This window comes from Vulpes vulpes, chromosome 14 (genome assembly GCF_048418805.1).
Source record: "Vulpes vulpes isolate BD-2025 chromosome 14, VulVul3, whole genome shotgun sequence".
Taxonomy (NCBI): domain Eukaryota; kingdom Metazoa; phylum Chordata; class Mammalia; order Carnivora; family Canidae; genus Vulpes; species Vulpes vulpes.
In genome coordinates, this window is record NC_132793.1 from 13276991 (window position 1) to 13299142 (window position 22152).

The following is a 22152-nucleotide window of genomic DNA, read 5'->3' on the forward strand; positions in this document are numbered from 1 at the left end:
CCTACCACTAGGGAGGCTCTCTTTTCCTGGACACTCAGTGCCTGGAATACCCCGGAGCCTCATAGTGGAGACTTTTCCAGAAGGGTGAGACTCAGGGATCATGAATCTTGCCTCACTTTGCTCAGCCCCCTCACCCCATGAGGGAGAGCCCTCCCCTCATCTTCTTCAGCCCTCCTGGATGCTCCCAGCTCTTTACCAGGTTGTGTCCCCCAATGACTGTGGCACCTGAAGTGATCCCCGCATGACCACTGTCCATAGTTTCATTGTTCCACTCTGGTCCTGTCCCTACAGCAGCTAGCTCGCTTTCAGAAGACAGATGAGATCCTGTTCATCTTGCAAATTCCTGCCACTGACCTTCCAGTGCCCTCAGGTTCAAGTTGGAGGTCACTGTGGCCTTCCTACCTGGGTTCAACCCACTTGCCTTCATTGACCCTGAGACCTTCTGTTCCACTCTACCAATTTCTCTGCCTGACTCCGCTTGAGCTGCCCTGCCTGCTTCCCCTCTGGTCCCTCTTGGGGGCCTTGTGTGTCTTGTGTTCTTTGCTGGGAACAAGCTGCTCTGGGCTCTGCTGCTGCCTCTTTCTTTCTTTCTTTCTTTCTTTCTTTCTTTCTTTCTTTCTTGAATGTTTATTTATTTATTTATTTATGATAGACACAGAGAGAGAGAGAGAGAGAGAGAGGCAGAGACACAGGAGGAGGGAGAAGCAGGCTCCATGCCGGGAGCCTGACGCGGGACTTGATCCCGGGACTCCAGGATTGCGCCCTGGGCCAAAGGCAGGCGGTAAACCGCTGAGCCACTCAGGGATCCCCCATCTGCTGCCTATTTCTTATCTCAGATTCATCTCACACATCCTCTCCCAGGGGCCTCTGGTGGCCCCCCAGTCCAAAGGAGCCATTCCATCATTTTCAGTTACATTTTAAAAAGTAACTTCTAATTTTAGAGTGGTTTTAGATTTCTGGATAAGTTGGGATGATAGTGCAGAGTGCTCTCATGTTACCCCTCCCACTCCCCCGCACACATCCCGCACATAGAAAGCCCCCCCCCCATTATTAATATCAGCCGCTAGCATGGTGCTTTTGGCACGCTTAATGAATCTATATTGGTATGTCATTATCAACTGAAGTCTGTACGTTGTTCAGATTTCCTTGATTTTTCTGCTGAGGTCGTTTTCTGCTCTAAGGTCCCACCCAGTAAACCAGATTGCATATAGTTACCATGTCATGGCTCCCCCAAGTCTCCTGTTGGCTGTCACAGTTTCTCAGACTTTGTTTTCTGACGACTTTGATACTTTTGAGGAGTAGTGCTTAGGTATTTTTTGGGATGTTCCTCAGTTGGATTTATCTGTTGTTTTTCCTCATGGCTAGACTTGGGTGGACTGGGATTGTGGGCTTTTGAGGAGGAAGACCACAGACTAAAATGAATTTTCATCACCTCTCATCATATCAAAAGTACATTTAAAAAAAAAGATTTATTTTAAGAGAGAATGCAAGCGGCAGGAGGGACAGGAGAGAGAAGGAGAGAGAATCCTGAAGCAGACTCTCCCTGCTGATGGGGGGGCTGAGCCCTTGTGGGCCTCATTCCCATGACCCTGAGATCATGACCTGAACTAAAGTCAAGAGTCCACTACTTAACTGAGAAAATGGCTCAGGCGCCCCTCGCGGCTACATGTTACTGAGGTGATTTATCCCTGGTGATGTTCAGTTTGACCACCTGGCTGGTTGGGCTTTGTTAGGTCACCAACCTCCTGTGCTGTACTCTCTGTAAGGAGGTCACGACACCCCCTCCACACCTACTGAGTGGGGGGTACACTCTACTTCCTTGAGGCCCAGAGCTTATACACAAATTGTTTGGAAATCTTCCCTAGGAGAGATTTATCCCTTCTCCCCAGTTATTTGTTACTTAGTCATTTATATCAGCGTGACTCAGTGCTAGTTTTTATTCATTTTGTTGCTCAAGATGATGTAGCTTTAAGAGGGATGCGTGGCTGACTTCATGGGTGAAGTGGTGACCCCTGATCTCAGGGTTGTAAGTTTAAGCCCCCCTGGTGTGTGGAGATTATTTACAAATAAAATATTTATTTGATTTTAAAAAAGATTTTATTTATTTGAGAGCAAGAGAGCGAGCATGGGGGTGGAAGAGGCAGAGGGAGAGGGAGAAACAGGCTCTCAGGACCCCAGGATCGTGACCTGACCTGAAGGCAGATACTTAACCCACTGAGCCACCCGGGCGTCCCGAAATAAAATCTTTAAAAAGATTATCTGGCTTAGGCCATTGGAAGCTCTTTCAATTGGCTCCTGCATCTTTTTGACATCAGTGGGGTTGATTGGTTGGTTGACTCATTAGTTGAACGCTTTCTTACTTTTGGCCACTGCAAGATGTACTAGGCTCATCTTTATATTTTCTGCCTTTGCCCTGGATTTAGCCATTTCCCCAGGGCACCCTGGTTCCTTTTATTGAAGAGTAGCATTGGAAACCATGCTTTGGCTCCTCAGGGTGCTTGTTGCTACGGAGATGTCTTTGTTCCTTGGTCCTCTTGGCCCACACAGCAGGGAAACGTATGTGTGTACACTGACCTGTATGTATATCCACAACCATAAAGATTTCTCTCTGTATCTGCGTTAAACCAAACGTGAGTTTGTACACTTGTCTCCAATTCTGATCCATGGCTATGTGGATCATTCCATTGCTCTCCCCTCCCTTGTCTATAACCTCATGCTCCTGAACTGAGAAAGCTGCCTCTCACCATCTGTCATTTGTTTACTACATTCTGGTACATTTTATTTTACTTTTTTTTTTTTAATTTTTTTTAAAAAAAGATTTTATTTATTTATTCATGAGAGAGACAGAGAGAGAGAGAGAGGGAGAAGCAGGCTTCTTGCAGGGAGTCCGATGCGGGACTCGATCCTGGAACTCCAGGATCATGACCTGAGCCGAAGGCAGACGCTCAACCGCTGAGCCACCCAGGCATCTCTGGTACATTTTAAATCTTATCATTGGTGTACAGCTTGATGAACTTAAACACATGTATACATTTGTAGGACCACAACACTAGATCAAGAGAATTGAATGATTATGGCATTCCAGAAGGTTCCTCAAGCTAACTCCAGATTTTCTTCATTGCCCTCCTCCATGACCTTTTACTTCTTATCTGTTTATTAATGGTCGCCTCTGCTGGAATGTAGCCTTCTTCTCTCCCCAGGCACTAGACCACCATGCTCAACCACTCCCTTCCCTTTGAGAAGCAGAGTGGCATAGAGTTTTTAAAAAAACCTCTTCTAGAGCCAGATTCCCTGGGCTCACACTCCGGGCTGTCTGCTGCCTAGCTGGGTTCTTCTTTTTTCCCCCAGATTCTATTTATTTGACAGAGCACAAGCAGGCAGAGGGAGAAGCAGGCTTCCCGCTGAGCAGAGAGTCTGATGTGGGGCTCCCTCCCAGAACCCTGGGATCATGACCTGAGTTGAAGGCAGATGCATTAATGACTGAGCCACCCAGGTGCCCCATAGCTGGGTTATTCTTTATGGCTCAGTTTCCTTTTACCCACGGGATGGTAAAGCTAGAGCGTTGTGGTGAGAATTGAATTTGCTCACAGTCACAGACTGCTCAGAACTGGGGCTTAGTATATGCTCAGAAGTGTTAGCCAGAATTAGATTCCAAGGACAGGAATGAGCTTGTATTGATAAGCCTGTCAGGTGGAAGCCCCTACTTACCATGTTCTACTGTTTTCCCCACTTACAACCTCTAGAAGGGGATGTGGAAACAGTTGGGGAAACTATGCCTAGACTGTGAAAAGTTGTAAACTTCCCGGAAGGCGGGCTTGGGGATAGGCTTCCCATCCTTCTTGGCCTTTGACATTGGAATAAAGCTTGTCTGTAGCCATGTGAGGCTGATTTTCCCAGGGACCTTGCTGTGGTGGGGAAACCATGGCAGGTGGGGGGGAATGGAAGGGGTCACCTGGTTTTGAGGGAGACCTATCTTTCCCCAGGGATTGCCTTGGATGTCTTTGTGTGGAACTGAGCTCCTGTGTTCCAGGGTTGGGTGGCCAGCGTCTAGAGCGTTAGGTCAGGTGAGTCAGTTGCATTCCCAGAGGCCTAGAGCTACAATCTTGGGTTGCTCAGGTTCTGAGAGCTGAGGTCAGCATGGTCAAAATGAGATGATTGTAAAGGCTGACTTCAATCCTAATTATCTCTAAGTCCATGGTGGGATGATCTAGATCCCTCAAAAGCTTACTTTTCCAGACTGTTTCTTTCTTTTTTATTTTATTATTTTTTAAAGATCTTATTTATTTATTCACGAGAGAAAGAGAGAGGCAGAGATACAGGTAGAGGGAGAAGCAGGCTCCATGCAGGGAGCCTGACGGGACTCGATTCCGGGTCCCCAGGATCACACCCTGGGCTGAAGGTGGTGCTAAACTGCTGAGCCACCTGGGCTGCCCCTCCAGACTATTTCTTGTGGTTTGGGAAGTTTCAATGCTTCTCGCCCCAAATGACACCATTGGGTCAGGAGTCTTTGTGAGCCACGGAAGCCTGTTCTGGTTAATTGGAGTAGAAAAAGGATGCATAGAAAGTGGTCCCTTGGCTCACAGGGTTGATGGGAAGGCTAGAGGTCCAGGGCTGTTCTGGGGAGTAGAGCCAGTGCACAACAACCTCAAGGTCAACAGGGTAAAGTCCTCTGGGAGAGTCCCTCCTCTTGTTTCATGCATCTGCCCTTTGGCCAGGGAAGGGCTGGTGTTTGGACACCTGGTCCACCCACCAACTGCCTCTACCAGGGAGGAAGTAATTCTTTAGGACATGACGTGGCCACTCTGGCATCTTGGGAAACTGGCACCATCATTCCCTACTTGCAGGTGGTGAGTAGGCCCTGAACTGTACTGTGCTTGGGAAACTTAGAAAACTCTAAAAAAACCGACTTGACAATTCTTTAATCATATTCCAATATCTAGACCATACGACTCTTCAGGTTCTGTAACTAAATTTCAGTTTGTACACCCATGACACGCAGTCACTTATTAACTGAGTAATTCCTGAGCCAGTCATTGCCATCATCCCAGCCTTGGCATTTACTGGAGCATTTTCATTCTCTGGAGACAAAAGCTTTCAAGCTTTCAAGATGTCAGGTTGACATTTATGTCCGAGGGTAATGATCTGCTGAAAGATGCTCAAGCATAAATTGGGAGTACTGTCCAGATGCCAGGTGTGTTTGCCTAGCTGATATTTTTTGAGTACGTATTAGGTGCCTAGTATTATATGCAAATTACTTCATTTGATTTCTTTATAATCATGCTGTGATGTACATGTGTCGTTATTCCCATTTTACAGCCAAGGAAACTGAGGCTCGGTGGGATTAATGGAGTTGCGAAGTGGAAAACTGGGGTCAGATTTTATCTTTGAGTTTAAAGCTCTGTACATAGCCAAGGGTGTTCCCAAGGGTGTCAAGTCAGATGTCTGTAAGGTAGATGAGTGAGATGAGCTGGCTGGAGCCTTTGAACAGCAGAGCGCCTGCTCTAATGCGGGAGTGTGCATCTATTTGACTGCTGACCAGCAGGAATATGGCTCATCTAGTGTTGCCCGGATTTTTTTTTTTTTTTCCTCCTGTAAAAATGCCGACCTGGAAATGTAGTTTGTGCAGGCTAATTTCTCAAAGACCACGTATGAACCGAACAAAACACATCTCCAGGTCAGAAAGTGGCTTGTCAGTTTGCATTCTCTGCACGAGACTGGTCACAGCAAAGTTCCTTGCAGGATTTTGGCCACACGATGCACGGCTCAGAGCAAGCCCCTCCAAGGCTAGGGACCTGAAAAATGATGGTCTCCGGGAGTTCATGTCTCCATACAAAGGCTCCCCTGTTTGGGCTGCTTTTGCCTCTTGATCCTGCCATGTGTGCATTTTGCAGTAATGATTGTGCTGTGCGGATGCCAGGCTGCCAAAGCTGAAACCATTTTTAAAAATGTCTGTGTAATGTCACCCGCACAAGGGAATGAGCCACTTGGAAACCGTGCACAGATGCAGCGGAAGCCCAAGATATTAAAATCTTGAACAGTATCATTCTTGCTGAGATTTGCCTGGGTTAGGGATATGTTTTCTGAGACAGGATGCTAGAGAATATACAATTATAGCAATTTGCTAACCAGCCTCAGACCTTAATTAGTACAGGATCCTTGTTCTCACTGTTGTATGTAAATTAAGACTGTTTCACAAAGGGATTGTTTATGAGGATGGGTATGAGATAGAGACCTTCTGCCATTTTTTTTTTTTCCTCAAGGAAACTCTTTAAGAAAATATAACCATAAACATTCTTAAATCACAGTGTGATGCAGAAGTGCCGAGAATTTTCTTTTAAAAAATGAGCATCGGTATTTTTTAACTCTATTTTGGCTCTTCTGCAGCGTAAGAAGTGCCATCCATGTACTGCACAATGGAAAGCATTTATTTATGAGTTAGATTACCAGATTGTTCCTCACCCAAGAAGGTTTAAAATGTCCTGGATTTCTGAAGATGTTGGGTAGTAGGCTTTCCAAATGAGAAATCTACCTTCTCTTGGCCAGAGTAGCATCTGCTGTGCATGTGTTCTTGGGATCCTGTCTCCCCTGTTTGTGCAGTTCAGTTTTGTGGTTCACGTGTGGAAAACTTTGTGTTTGCCCCATCCCCCCCCCCCCCCCATTTTTGAAGCCTGACCCACGCTATATGTTTATGTGACTTCTGTTGTTCTAGAAGACTGTGATCTAAAATTGACTGCTTTAGTTTAAAAAGAACGGTTTCCTTTTCTTCCTCCAATTGCTGGTAGAGGTTAGGTACCAGGTCCAAGGCCTTTTAGAGATCCTGGTACTTTTTTTTGTCTGAAACTTTCAAATATAGGTTTGATCCCTTGATGGTGGGTATTCCACCATTGACTTGAGGGGAGCAAGTTTGGAAAGCCCATGTCTCATAGTGGGGGTGGAGTTGCAGTATCATGGGGCCCTTCCAACCATCACCCCAAGTCCCTTCTGCCCACCTCCATCTTTCTTGGGGATCTAGAAATCTGGCATTTCATGGACTTGAAGAAAAAAAAAAAAACCCAAACCAAAAGCTTTATTGAGATATAATTCACATATTGTACAAGTCTCCATTTTAAAGTATAAATTTTAAGTAGTTTTGAATATGTTCACGGAGTGGTGCAACCATCACCAGGACTGATTTTTACCATTTTCCTCATCCCAGTGAGAAACCGCATCCCCATTAATAGTCCCTCCCCATTGTCCCTTACCCCAGTCCTGACAACCAGAAATCTACCTTCTGTGTCTGTGAATGTACTTAATTTTGCTTGTTTCATACAAATATGAAATTACAGAGTATATGACCTTTTGTGTTTGACTTCTTAGACCTGATGCTTTCAAGACTCATCCATGTTGTCACGTGTACGCAAGTACTTCATTCCTTTTTACGGCGGAATACTGCTCTATCATGGGTATATTACATTTTGTTTATCCACTCATCCATCTGTTAACAGACATTTGACTTGATTCCACTCTTTGGCTACTCTGAATAAACGCTGATGTGAAAATTTTGTATGCGTTTTGTGGGGATGTATGCTTTGTATTTCTCTTGGTTATAAACCTAGGTAGGAGTCTGGGGTTTGGGGTCATAGGGTAACTCTGTTTAACGTTTTGATGAATGTATAGATTTCTTTTACACATTAAAATCTCTCCCACATCTCTCCACCCTCTTGACCCTGTGTGTTTTCTACTAGCAACTCTTCTTGTTTCTGGACTCTTCTTCAAACCCAGACTCCTTACAAGAAGTGTCTATATTCATGTCTTGGATTCTTCACCTCCTGATATGTCCTGCTAGCTCCATTGTGGCTTCCACGTGGTCCCTCCACATTAGCTTTGTCACTGCACTTCTGCAGACTCCCTGTTACTTTTTCTGGTGGAGCTTTTCGGGGCTTGTTCACTTTGATCTGAGAGAGGTATTGGACATTGCTCTTCATTCGTCTCCTGGAAACCATCTCTTCCTTTGGCTGTTTTTTTTTTTTTTTGCCATCTCCATCCTGGTTCTCCCCCTCTTTCCCTGGCACATTCTCTTCGGCCATTAAGTGTTGGCGTTGTAGAAAGCTTGGCCCTGTCCTCCTCTCTCCCAGCGTGTTCTTTCCCTGAGTGATCTCGCCCACATCCGTAGCTTTGTGACTCACACATTTTTTATTTCCAACCTAGATTTTTTTCCTGAGTCATGAGGCAGAGAGGGCCAGCTGCCTACCTGGCTTGCCTACCTGTTGTTCACAGGGGTCTCAGACTCTGTGTGTCCCAAGCTGATTTCACATCTCCCCACCTGCTTTCCTGCTGCCCACCCCTCCCAGACCCCAGCAAAACAACTGCTTTTCTACCTTGATGGATAAGCCAGGGCTCTGCTAGTTGGCTGGGTCAGAGATATGGGAGTTATTCCTAATTCGTCTGTCCTTTTGCCTTTTTGTGTCATTTTCTTACCGTGTTAGGTCCTAAGTATCATTCTGTATGTTATCACTCTTGTAGAACAGTGGTCCCTTGGTTCGTCCTGTGGTCTCTGTCTTGCCCACCACCCAAATCTTTGTGCAAGGGACCTCTATGGCTCCCACCTCCCGTTTAAAGCTCTTACATGCTTTCTCCTTAGTTTTAGGATGAAGATCAAAATCCTAAAATCCCCATATGTTGCCTCCCTGCCTATCCTTTCAGCCTTTCACTCTGTTCCCCTTTTCTTTCTTACTTGGGCCACACTGATCCTTTAGATTCCAGAGAGTGCCATCTCTAGCCATGGGATCTTTTCTCCTTCTTGGGAGATCCTGTCCTCACCTTTCTCCTAACCTCCCAACCTCCCTGAGTCTAAGGCTCTGGGTCCTGCCTTTTGTTTTCCTTGATCCTCCTGTGCCTGCTGCCTTTTAACTACTGCTGTGCCTGTTCTGGTCGGTGTGCAATAAATATTTATTTTGAACGAACGAGTGAATGGCTTGACTTTGTCTATCAGATGGATAGAACTTTTATCCTGGAGAACCAAGTAAAAACAGCCTTTCAGCTAGAGAGGATGGCTTTGTTTCCAGCATAATCCGTGCCTGGAAATAATTACCCAAGCTCAGATGTCTGCTTTCCCTGAAACGATTGGTGGCCTGTCTTTCTTTCCCTCCAGGGATATAGCACTCTTTGAAATGGCCCCCTTCCCTCAGATTTCTTTCCCTTCTCAAAGTAGTAATACCACTCTGGTAGGGCCCTTTCCAAAACACAAGTCCGATTGTTCTGCTATTCTGCTTTAAATTTCCAAGGGGTCCTGAAGACCACTGTCTTGAGCAGAGAGAGATTCAAGGCCCCTATGTCCTGTCCTCATCCCTGCAGACCTGCCCCTTGTCCTGTACAGCCTTTCAGGCTGAGTGTGGGTCCTGTCATAGAGGGGGTTCTCCTGCTCCGCACAGAGGCTCACCTTTGCATGTCCTTCCAGACTGCTCTCCTAGATGACTGCCTTAGTATCACTTTCTCCTCATGCTTGGGGAGCCAGGCCCCCCTTCTTTCTGAGCCTTTATTTACACCTCCTTCAGTGGAGTCCTTTGGCTTCCAAAGTCAAAATCACCCTGGAAAGTCCCTTAAATTGTCCATGAAAGTACAACAATCAGCTCTGATCAGGCATTCTTATATGTACTAAAGGCTTGAGAATTTTCGAGCTGGGCTGAGGAAGGAATCAAAGGCTAGTCCACGTACATATTTCTAGGCATCACATCATTATGCCTTGAAGACACCTGCTAAATCCCTCAAGTAGGGATGGGTGGAGGATTCTGAGGTATTCTTGCTCACTTGCTGTGCTGGCTTTTTTGTCTGTTTAATACAGAGCTTCTTACAGCGATGCTGTCTGCTATATGAGGTTGTTTACATTTACATTAATTTTTTCTTAAAGGTTTTATTTATTTATTTATTTATTTATGAGAGACACACAGGGAGAAGCAGGCTTCTTGTGGGGAGCCTGATGTGGGGCTTTGTCCCAGGACCCTGTGATCACAACCTGAACTAAAGGCAGAGGCTCAATCACTGAGCCACCTAGGTGCCCCATCATTTACATTAATTAAAATTTAAAAAATTGTAGTGTACTAGCTACATTTCAGTTGTCCAGTAGTTGCCTGCAGCTTAGGTGGCCATATTAGATAGCACAGGTATGGCACATTGCTATCATTATAGAAAGGTCTATTGGACAGCACTGCTCTGTAGCTTTAACACCTTGGTGGGTGGTGTGCTGGATGCCATTGGTGAAAATTATCTAGTCCGGGATTGGCACAGCATAGAAGATGCTGAATGAATAGTTACTGCATCAGAGATCAAGTTTTGCCGGTTCAGACCCTCCTGGACCTCCTCTTTTTTCCAAAAAGCTCTGTCAAGAGAGTATGGCTGTCTCCCTGTGTTCTCAAGTTGCCATTTCTTGTCTAGACCCCACTGAACTGACTTTCTGCCAGGCCCCTTGACATTGTGAAACGCTGGCTGGGAGACAAATAGCACAAGATATGCTGGGCCACCCTCTCTCCAGCCTCCCAGATAAACCGTCTGTTGTAAAATTCATTTACCTGTGTGTCTCTTTGCCTAAGTGGTTATGGGCACCACCAGGTCTGTCTCACCTCTGATCACCACAGTACTATAGGTTTATCGTAGCTGCTCAGTAAGTGTTTTTTTTTTTTTTTTTTAAGTATCTCTTCCAAGAAATATAAACTAATTCAGGGAAGAAAATGGATTATTGGATTTTCCTTTCCAGCGCTAAAGGTAGCACATCTCTTTGTGACATAGGCAGGCCATTCCAAGGACTCAGAGGAGGTCCTGCAGGACAAACCGAGAGGATCCTTGGCTTTGTGCAAGATTTGGGACACCTGGGTGGCTCGACTGCGGTTGAGCATCCGCCTTCGGCCCAGGGTGTAATCCTGGAGTCCCGGGATCGAGTCCCCTGTCGGGCTCCCTGCATGGAGCCTGCTTCTTCCTCTGCCTGGGTCTCTATGTCTCTGCCTCTCTTTCTGTGTCTCTCATGAATAAATAAATAGATTCTTAAAAAAAAAAAAAAAAAGAAATCAAATACAACCAGGAGCTCGGGATCCGGTTCTTAGTTGTTATCAGGTGTTTGGGGGCCTAGGATGAAACTCAGAGGATGATTCACTTTTCATGCTTCCCTGCTGGGATGGGGACATGGCTGCTTTGGTTTACTCAGATGCAAGGTGAGACTTACAGCATGAGTAAGTGGGGCCTAGCAGAAACACAGCAGGTGGAGCCTTTCTAAAATGGAGTCTTTACTGCTTCCCTATCTCATTTGTAACAAGCCGAAGTATACAAAGAAAAAGCTAAAAATCCCCCCCCTCCCCCCCCCCCGCCCGTAACCGATGTTAAGTGATTGATAGATTTTCATTTATTCTTTCTCCCCCACTTAGAAAAATATAAACAAACTTCTGTAGGGGTGAAAAAGTTCTCTTCTGGATTCATCGGCCGGTCTGATAATTTGATTGATATAAGACACACTAACAGGATGAAAACAAACAAGCTTAATGCATGAATACATGAGAAAGACCCAGAAAAATGGAGTGACTCCCGGAAATGGCCAAAGATATCTCCTTGGACGCACCATCTTCAGCTGAAGACGGAGGGTGTTGGGGGCAGGGAGTTATGGGAGGTCACCAGGAAAAGCACGAGAACAAGAGTTAGGTTGTTATGCAGATTTAAGTCGTCTTCTCCTTGAATAAGAGTTTCTAGTTTATTCCCCTTTTCCTGGTATAGCTGGGGATATATTCTTACAAATGGAGATTTTCCTTACACATGTAAATGTATCTTACAAAAGGCTAATTTCTACCTGGTGTTTTCAGAGCTACTCCTGCATTTGCAGTTTCTTAAAAATAACCAGCCTGAATTAATCCTGGTGCTCCAGAGATGGGTTTTGGGGTGGCAAATCCCTCTCCCCTGCGGTACCAGGGTGGGGTTGAATTTCTGGGACTTGGCCATCCTAGCAGAGCGTCCCTTATCTCTTTTCCCTGTACTTGCCTTCTTGCTCTTCTCTGCTTTACTCTGCCTTTAAGAGATTTTCAAGGTTAGATTTAATTACCTTGATGGTTAAAGAATAATAGAGACCTTGGCAAATGGGGAATTTTGCCTTCCATCCGTGGAGGGTGGGCAGCTTAGTGGATTGTTTCATGTGGAAATAGAGACCCTAAGTGGCCAGATCATCTGCTCTCTGTTGTTTAAGAGAAGCTAGTAATCTGGATTTATTCTAGGTACAATTTGTGCTGATTTAAAAAGTATCGCCTAGCTGGAACTGGGCTGAATTCAGTTTGAGGTCCTTCGTTGGACCACCACTGGCCCAGGCCATGGTTGTAGGCTGATGTCCTGGCTATAGCTCCCCATCTAGGTCACTGGATCATCATATCAGTTGTCACTAGGGCCCCCTTCCTAATAAGGTGACCTGGTTTTGTCCTTCATCTCTTTAGCCACCTCCAGGAACCCCCTATCCCCACACAGCAGTTGGGGGAATGTCATTCAAACTAGGTTGCTATTTCTTGGGTTGGGACCAGACACACTAGTTGGTGGGAATTGTTTGAGGAAATATGTACATTTAAAATCTAGACTTCTGTCGAGTCTGGTGAGGTAGAGACCATACAGAGCAGACTCACGGCTAAGAGCTGGATGGAAAGAAGGTGAACCTACCAAGTCCACACTGCTGCACTCATTTAGAGACGTGCTTGCGCTCTGCTCCCCTTGAGTCCTTGCCTCGTATTGTGGGGACAGAATCAGAGCATCCCAGTGAGGATTCAGGGAGGGGTTTGAAAGAGATCCTCAGGCTTTTTTTTTTTTTTTTCTTTTTTTAAGAATTTATTTATTTGACAGAGCACAGACAGAGGGAGCAGCAGACTGGGAGAGGGAGAAGCAGATTCCCCGCTGAGCAGGGAGACTGATGTGGGGCTAGAGCCCAGGATCCGGGGATCATGACCTGAGCTGAAGGCAGAGGGTCAACCGACTGAGCCACCCAGGCGCCCTATCCTCAGGCTTAAAATGGTCTGTGGAGAAAAAGGGCAGAGAATCAGGACTAAAAAATTTGGTTAAATGGTCATCATGGTGGGTGGTCTCCCAGTGGGGAGCTTGTTTTCCCTGGAGAAAGTCATTACCCCTCTTTAACTCTAGGTGACTCTGAGACAATAGCTCTCTGCAAGAAGAATGCAGAGCCGGAAAATAGGTGGCTTGTGAAAACCTCCGGAGTTTCCCCCTATGGTTTCTCAGTAATTGTGTTTAGCTGCAAGGCCCCATCCTGCTCGGGAAATAAATCCTTACTTAATCCCCTCCTTCTGGGGAAATGGGCTCTTTAGGCAAGAAACTGGAATGGCCAAGTACCTGTTGAGAAGGGAATTTCCTCTCTAGGGTTCTGGTTTCTCTCTTTCGGACCCTGAAATGGCCACGGCCTCTTTTGTGTCCTCTTCCCCATTAACTTTACACCCCTCCTGCCTTCTTGGATTTCTGGGAGAAATTCGTAGACCGGAAAAAGGGAAGGGGAGCTTCTGGTGAGTCAGGTCTGCTGGCACACCTTCGACCTTAGCTAACCCTTGTTGCTCATTTACCTAGTCAGATGTGTGTCCTTGGGGATACCTCTGAGCCAGGCCCTGAGCCATGCGTTGCTCTATGGCAAAGAGAGACAGAAAAACAGAGATTGAGCTCACACTTTGGTGGAAACACAAAATCAGTGAATCAGCAAAAGAAGAAAATAATTTTTGATAATTTTCAGTGAGAGATGACTGCAGTGAAGACAGCAGGAACAGCAACACACAAATGCGTGGGCGCACACACATACACAGATGCACACAACCAAACCACCCTTCAAGATGATAAGGGGGCTGGAGGCTGGAGGGTGATGTTTGAGCCAAGAGCAGTAGTTGCCAGGTGTGGGAGGATTAGGCATTGAACATTCTAGATGGAAGCGTCAGCAAGTATACATGAACTTGGCTTGTGTGTAGCCATTGTGGTTACGGTTCGGTGGAAGAGGGAGAAAAGGAGAAAAGACCTACCATGTGTGGGGGCCTGGTAGGTCTGGACAAGCTATTGAGTGTGTAGAATAAGCCCCTCAAATTTTAAGCAGGGGCTGCCTGTCTTACCTAGGTTTGAAGAAGGCTGCTGTCGAGGGGCAAGTGAATAGCCCTGGTGCTTTGGCTTAAGGTGGGCAGCTGTGAAGGTAGGACTGAACAAGATAGGCCAGATGATGGGCAGGGAAGGAACACCTCTCTACGGAGTGCTTGCTCTGTGCCAGGCACCACGTAGGCACTAACCCTGCAAGGTTGGGCATCCTTAATACATTCTGCAGGTTGCTAGGAATCAGGCCAGTTTCGAGACCCTCATTTGAGGAAGGCTGAGAAGGAGGAGTCTGGGGGAAGAGGTTCTGTCCGGAAGCATGGGGTGTGGTCCTGAGGGCCACCTAGACTGTTCTGCTTTTATCTGGGAGGAAATTCTGAGCCATGCAGGGATTTTGAGCCTGGCTTGGCTGAACCTGTGTCAGCCTGAGGACTTGCTGGGAAAGTTTGTGTCTTCAGTGAAACTCCCCCCCCCCCCCCAGGAACAGTCAGGGAAGAGCTAGTCTGGTGCACATGTAGGTGAAGGTGCGAAAAGACTTGGGGACACTGTGTTGAGCTTTCACGATAACACGTGAGATGTGTTTGTGTGGCATGTGTTGTCTCATTGAATTCTAATAAGCCTTTCAGGAAGGTTCTAGTAATCGTAGCTGAATTTAACTTAGGCTCAAAGAGACTTGCCAGAGGATACACAGCTGGCAGGTGGCAGTGCTTGGAGTCAGACCTAGTGGTACGGCTGATTAGCCCGCACACTGCACAACAGTGCCGGGTTGACATTGGCCCACAGCAAGCACACCCTCGGTGATAAGAGAATTACAAGGTGGTATTGACAGCCCTAGGGAACTAGGGAACCAGTCCACTGACTGGTGCAGTTAAGAGCTTTGGAGTGGGAACCAGCTGCAGTGGAATTGCCAGCACCACATGCTGAATTGGGGTGCATGCATTTGAGCACATAAATGACTTTGTTTCTTGGAATTGCATCCATCAAATGGCTGCAAAAACATCATCCCTCCCCAGAAGGGATTCTAAAGAGGATAATCAAATCCCATCTTAAGAAATAGTAGGTGTGAATTGCACAAGCCCTGTTGGAGAAAAAGAACTGTTTCTCTTGCCAGCTCTGACCTTTCTCCTGACTTGCGTTGTTCACAAACTCCTGCTATTTTTCCTGGTCCCTTTTTTATCAGTGTGTAATCAATCAGTTTCACATTCTCTGTGGAACATATTCTACATTCATCCTCTGTTGACCAGCCGGTTCATCGTGGGACTCTTTTTTTCACTGGGCCTCAGTTTCTTTCTTTTTTAAAAATATTTTATTTATTTATTCACGAGAGACACAGAAAGCGAGCGAGCGATCAAGAGGCAGAGACACAGGCAGAGGGAGAAGCAGGCTCTGTGTAGGGAGTCTGACGTGGAACTCGATTCCAGGTCTCCAGGATCAGGCCCTGGGCTCAAGGTGGTGCTAAACGGCTGAGCCACCCGGGCTGCCCTGGGCCTCAGTTTCTTTATCAGTAAAATGGGACTACTTAGTATCTACCTTCTTGTAGAACCTTGGTGAGGAGTAAATAAATTGATCATTTGCATTTAGAACAGTGCCTCAGAGATAAGTGGTCAGCAAAGGGCAGCTACTATTATTATATGTTTCTCTGGCTGTCTTTCCTCCAGGGCGGGGACCTTCCCCTGACAGTTCCCTGGGTAGGCTAGATGTCTAGTAGCTAGTTGCTCAGTGACCTTGTCGACACTTGGGTTCTTGTTTTCTTCTGTTTGAAATGTGCAGTCAGGGCCACCAGGTGAAGTATTAGGCATTATTTTCCTTTTTAATAGATACAGATGCCTCCGTGGGTGGTGTATTTACACAAGGTCGGACTTGCCTGGCAGCTCACTGGAAGCTTCTTTACACCAGGATTTCTCAACCTCGGCTCTATTGACATTTTTGGGCCTGATCATTGTGGGGCTGTTCTGTGCACTGTAGGGTCAGCAGCATGCCTGGCTCCCACCACCTTCTTTTTTCTAGTTGTGGCAACCAAAAAACTGTTTCTTGACATTGCCGAGCGTCTCCTGGGGAGACCCGGTGAGAATCACGGCTTTCTGCTGTTCTAAACACCTGAGCCCCCTGCAAGTGTCACCTGATGAATGCTGGGCCAGCCCTGAGCGCCTCCTGCGTGCTGGGTGCTGGAGGTGCAGATGCAGCCCCTGGCATGTAGTGAGAGCTCTGGTTTTCTTGTAGCCACTTAAAAATATTTTAAAGAGTTAAATACCCAAACGCGGTCAGAAGGAACTGAAGGAGGAGTTGGGAGTGTTTCCTGATTTCCTGGGTGTTTCTCCAGGCCTCTGCAAACCCAGAGCCTACACAGCCCCAATTTCTTTCCCTCAGGTCTATTTCTGGCCAAAATTTTTTCACTTAGGTTTTGTTCTGTGCCAGCACATAAAGATGAGATTTCTTCTTCGTCCCATTTTATGGCTGCATGAGCGTTTTTTTGCATTTCAGCCTCCTGGTGCTGACACTGAAGTTGCTTCTTCCATCTTTGGTTTCCATAGGACGTGCTGTCTTGGCTGTGCTAGTGGGCTGTCCTGTACATTCCTGAGCTGAGGAGCAGGGAGTGGGTGGGCGTACTGATACCCAGGTGACCTTCCCTAGATAAGATGCGACCTGGTCTGAAATCATTGCTTTGTCAAAGGACCACAATGAGCTGACTCATCCCCTCCCCCTCCTCCTCCCCAGTGTCCTAGCACTTTTCATCTTCATCAAGGTGACTTCCCGAGAGGTCGGCCCCACACCCAGGCCGGCCCAGGGCAGTGTGGGGAGCATCGCCTGGTTACCAGCAGCTCCCTTTCCTTCATCTGAGCCTCTTTATTTCCCCTTCCTTCCTCTGTGGCCGCTAGTCCGCATCGGCTGCCCCGGGGCAGGGTCACCCTTTTATTTCTGAGTTGGCTCTCTGATGGCCACAGTCCCGCTCCCCCTCTCCCCCTTTGCAAGCCACCCACCAGCACCTGAGCTTTCTAGAACCTGAGCTGGGCCCGGGGATGGGAGGGACCGGGCTCAGCCTGGATAAATAATGCAAATAGTTTCCTCCACGGGGACCCACTCCTCCCGCAAGCCCTCCCCGCGCAGCCAGCTATGTAGCAAAGGCCAAAGGCAACCGGTTCCTCCACACTGTCTTTGTGGTGACTTGGCATAGCTGACGGCCCCCGAGACGCACACACGTTGGGCGCACGCAGCCTTTTGGGCCTGGGCCTGCTCAGGCGGTGGGTGGAGTGCCGTGGTTTCTGGCCTGGGGTTGGGCCCTGCCTCCCCTTGCTTTTGTGAAATTTGAAAGAGCTTGGCATTCTTGAACCAGGAAATTCCTGTTGAGATGTTGTCCCTTTTCCAGAAGGCCTCATCCCCCCGGAGGGGGAGAAGGGGGCTGGGTGGTTGCAACCGCCTCTAGTTGTTGAGGGCAACACAGTTGAATTCATTTGTAAATCAGCCTCTTTTCCCTGGATTGAGACAATTTCTGTCCTGCCTGTGGAGTTTGGAGGTTCACCTTTTCCATGCGAATGCTGTTGAGTCGCCTCAGTCCGCCTGATTTTCAGGGAGGGACCTTCAGAGGGAGAAATGCACCGACATGTAGCGGGAATATGGCTTTCTAAGGAGAGGCATATCAGAAGTAAGGTTAATTTGAAAATTATTAGAAAAGAAAAAAAAGCTCAAAACCCCTTCACATCGCAAACCAGCACACTCCCTTCTGGACTTCTCACACCAGCCAGCAGGACAAGGGCAGTTTGTTGCGTTTATTCACATCCGGTGAAGCAAATGGCTCTTCGGTGCAGTGTGCTGAGGCTTCGCCGGGCTGCTGGCTGTCGAGGGTGATAAATTAGAGCCGAGAGCCTGGGGACATGGAGGCGCGTCCCCTGCCTCAGACTGCCCGACTGCAGAGAGGTGAGGGTGACCTTCCCGAGCCGGGCCACCTAGTGCATACAAGACAGGGGCTGGCCTGGTAAGTGGTGACTCTTAGCCTGTCCTCTTTGCTGCTTCCTCCTCCCCCTGGGAGAGGCTGCTGAGGATCCGGAAGCAGGAATGTCTGCCGGGTGAGAGCCTCAGTTCTCTTTCAAAGAGAGGGGAGGCCCTGTGAGCAGCAGAGCTTTCTCAATGGCAGGTAAGCGCCCCTTTTCAGGGTTACCTGCCCCTCGCTTGCTTTGCCTCTGAGGTGCTCGGGAATCCTGGAACAGTGACATTTTTCCCCCCAAGTTGAGAATGACCCTTTTGTTCCACAGCCTTATTTCCATACCAGACCTTGTCCTGGTCCGGGTGAGAAGTTCACCTTCTCAGGCAGGGAGGCCCCTGACAAGGCTGGCTTTTCTGGAGGAGGCTGCGACAGGCCCCTCGGGCGGGCTGCAGCCTGTCCTCGGGGTGGTGTGGTTCTAGACGGTCGGCGTGTGCCCAGATCATTCCTTTTCGCTCATGTGTTCCTCATGGCTTGGGTATTATCTGCTGGAAGAAAAAATCCTGCCCCCTTCTCAGCCCCATCCCTTTGCTCCCCCATTCTCATTTCTGCTCTGGGCCTGAGGGAAATTCCAGGCTCTGGTTTCATGATGATGTCCTTACTGGCAGGCAAGGGCCCTCTGATTCCCGGGGAGGGAGGTCTGTGTGGGTACCTGCTTGTGCCTTTGGACAGCACGTTGAGATGATTAACCGGGCTGCGCTCTGCTGCTCCTAGGAGAGTGGCGAGTGGTCCTGTTTGAAGGAGGCTATGGCGTGGGCTGGCAGTGACCGTGAGTCCTGTGTGCCACTGCCCTGGAGCCCCAGCCAGCGCAGGCTCCTGCTGCCCACCTTCGTTCGCAGTGATGGGAGGCAAGCCGGACTGCTCACAGTCTGAAATGCAGAAGTCCTGTCTCGAGCTCATTCCTGTCTCCACGTTATATGGGCCGGCCGGCGTTTCCATAACTCTGACCTTAAGAAGGCTCCTCTGAGAAAACTAGGCCTGATTTTGCAACGGAGGCATGGGGAAGGAAGAGGAAGAGGAGGAGGAGGTGGAGGAGGAGGAGGAGGAGGGATGATTGTGGGCTTGGAAAAACAGCTATGATTTATGGAGCGCTTACTCTTTGTGGGCATTATGCTGAGAGCTTCCCATGACTGAACTCATTTAATCCTTTTGTAACTCCCCAAGGTACCCTGATCTCCATCCTGCAGAGGACGGAGGTACAGAGAGGTTAAGTAGCTTCCTTAAGCTGCACTGCACGGAGGTCCTAACCACTGTGACACCCTGCCTGTTTCATCTGTGACCTGGTTTATCAGCATATGTGCTCCAGGTTCTGTGCAGGGTGGCCAGCTTGTCCTGCATTGTTGTCAGACTGTCCGACTCTGGACAACTGGCAGTTGGCCACCCTATGTGATCCACGATGCCTGTCGGCTTGTTGATGGGGTTTCTTTTCATTCAGGCCCACAGGCTGGCCGTCCACAGCATTAAGGACATTTTAACACCCACAGAAACACACAGGGTGATACTTCTGGGGAAGTGCCCTTCTGTCCTGCTGGGGCCCTTTCCCTCTCCTAAGGAGACAATTCTCTGTCATGGTGTGTCATTTCCCAAACTCTGGAGAATGTCGAAGGCCATGACTCAGGTGCCGGATGTGGGTGGGGGTGGGGTGCCTATAGTGGCTGAGTCTGGCAGGCTTGGATGGAGATTGGAAGGGAGCGTGGAGGGTGTGTGTGTGTGTGTGTGTGTGGGTAACTGGGTGGCTCAGTGGTTGAGCGTCCACCTTTGGCTCAGGGCGTGATCCCAGGGTCCTGGGATTGAGTCCCACATTGGGGTCCCCACAGGGAGTCTGCTTCTCCTTCTGCCTGTGTCTCTCTCTCTCGTGTCTCTCATGAATAAATAAAATCTTTAAAAAAAAAAAAAGGGAGTGTGGGAGAGAGGCGTGGGAAGAGGAGATGACCAAGCAGGCCCCCTGCCCTCAGCCTGTTCTGTGACACGGCCCATGTTCTGGTGCCACCATTGGGAGGTGAGTGTGCTTCCTGGGGAATACAGCGACCTTACCAACCCCCAGGCCACCATCTGTATTTCCGAGGGAAAAAAGGCCAAATGAGAGTGTACTCTTAAACATAGACCCTGTGTTATGTGGCCCTCTTGCTATAAAACTGAGGACAGTCCCTCCCCGGCCTGAGGCCATGTGTGAGCCTCCTAGTCACATGGCCTGGGTTCAGATCCCAGCCCTGCTACTTGTGTCATCTTGGGCAAGTGACTTAGACGGAAGTATACCAAAAGCATTTTGAACAGGGCCCCCGACGTCGTATGTATTAAGAGAAAGCCTTAGCTGTTAATACTCGTGGCTTTGGAAAGCTAAGAGGCTGGGTTATCTTGAAGTTTGGTGTCCTTGAGGTCAGGGGACATCTAGGAAGGGCCGAGTGGGATTATTCCTGGTGGTTCACAAGACATGAGTTGGAGAAGGATCTCATCACATGTTCCTAATACCCAGTAGGCCTTCCCGTATTATTAAGATTTCAGTGAAATGTCACAGGAGGGGAAAGTTCTGCTGTTTCCTGATCCATGCCAAGCTGTTCTCTTGCGTCACCGCTCTGTCCTTTGCTTGGAGGAGCTGTCCTCCCTTGCCCACGTTAACTCCTTCAAAACCAGACTTATTTTTCGGGGGAGATGAGAGTTAGGAGGCAGAGGGTCACTGGTGGGCTGATGCAGTAGTAGAATCGCAGGCCCCTGCTACCCCAAGGAGAGGACTTTCAGATCAAGAGTGAACCATTTCCCTGGTAATACAGTCTACAGTGGCTGTTTGTCATCCTTCCAAGTTTATAGATGTGTTTAGCAATAAATCCTTGTCAGAATTAAATCATTAAAAAATGAAAAAAAGCTTGACTCAGCTTTCTTTCTGGACGAAATGGTTCTTAAGGCAGCCTTGTTGCCATGACTGCAGTGATGTCCACACCCACTGTTTTGTCCCCACCTGAGGCCTGGGAGTGGGAAGTTTTTTTTTTTTTTTTTTTTTTTAGTGGGAAGGTTTTTAAGTCAGAATGCTCTCCTGCTCCCTCATGCTTTGGAAGGACTGTGAATCCAGTTGGCATTTCTCACTTTTCTCCTTCAGAGCCTCACTGAAAGCCTGTGCCTTTGACAGATGTGTCTGTTGCTTGGAACCTGTTAAACTGCTGCCCCTTGGACACTGCCGCCAATCTCTCATTAACTCTAGAGGGAGTTGGTGTGTGGGTAGCCAGGAACAGAATTGGGGTTTTTGTGGTTTGCTGGGACTAGAAGTTTGGGATCCTCTAAGGTACATACAGCCTTTTCTCCGATCCCTCTGTCTCTGAGCAGGACCCTGGTTTCCCCTTTGGTTTCTTGGCTTGGATAAAATGCTGTCTGTGGCTTATATTGCTTATGTGTATATTTCTCTCTTCCTCGGAATAACGAATTTGAAAGTTCAGAAGACACCTTTAGATCCTGTCGTTCTGTAGTTTTAAATCTTTGGTGTTGATGACACTCTTGGCAAGGTGATGTAGGCATGGCCCTCTTCTCAGGAAATTGTGTCTTTGTACAGAACTGTGGCTTGTAGATTGTCGGTCCCTGAAGCACCTTCATGGATGCGAAATGAGAAATTCTGGTCTGTTCCTTTTATCCCTTCTCCTATTTTGCAGATGGAGCCTGACAAGTAGAGAGGCTGGCCTGGCATCTTCTCCTATTTAGCTGTTTTATTCTCTTGCCTTGCCTCCTTGCTCCATTCTGTCTTCACAGCTCCAGACCGAGCCCACAGGTGGTTGTGGGGCAGGAGAGCAGATGGGTTTCTCAGTGTAGAACGGGGTTCTCTCTACACTTGGGAACTGGGATTGCATCTCCTAAACACACATCCTGGAGGATCTGAAACCAGTGTGCATCCAAATTCTCTGGAGGGCTCCTTAAACCGCAGATCGCCAGGCTCTATTCTAGAGTTTCTGATTCTGTAGCTCTGGGGTAGGGTCTGAGACTGTGCCTTTCTTACAAATTCCCAGGTGGTGCCACTGCTGCTAGTGTGGAGACTGCTTTTTGGGATCCACCATCCCAGGGAGTCTCAGTCACAGGTGGGTAACTTATGCTGTCCAGGGAGGGGCTGGTGTCCTTTCTGCCTCCTGGAGGCT

The 22152-nt window shown here is 48.0% G+C and overlaps 1 protein-coding gene across 50 annotated transcripts in view; it reads left to right on the plus strand.

The window, feature by feature from the left end:
- ZMYND8 (zinc finger MYND-type containing 8) overlaps nt 1-22152 on the plus strand; it is a 125663-nt gene that overhangs the window by 12199 nt on the left and 91312 nt on the right. For 4 of the 50 annotated variants that reach the window (XM_072735671.1, XM_072735686.1, XM_072735677.1 and 1 more), the window contains exon 4: nt 22027-22095. The exons of the other annotated variants lie outside the window; for them this stretch is intronic. In XM_072735671.1, the coding sequence (XP_072591772.1) occupies nt 22027-22095 (69 nt within the window). The remainder of the gene's footprint in view (nt 1-22026; nt 22096-22152) is intronic. 50 annotated transcript variants of the gene reach the window in all.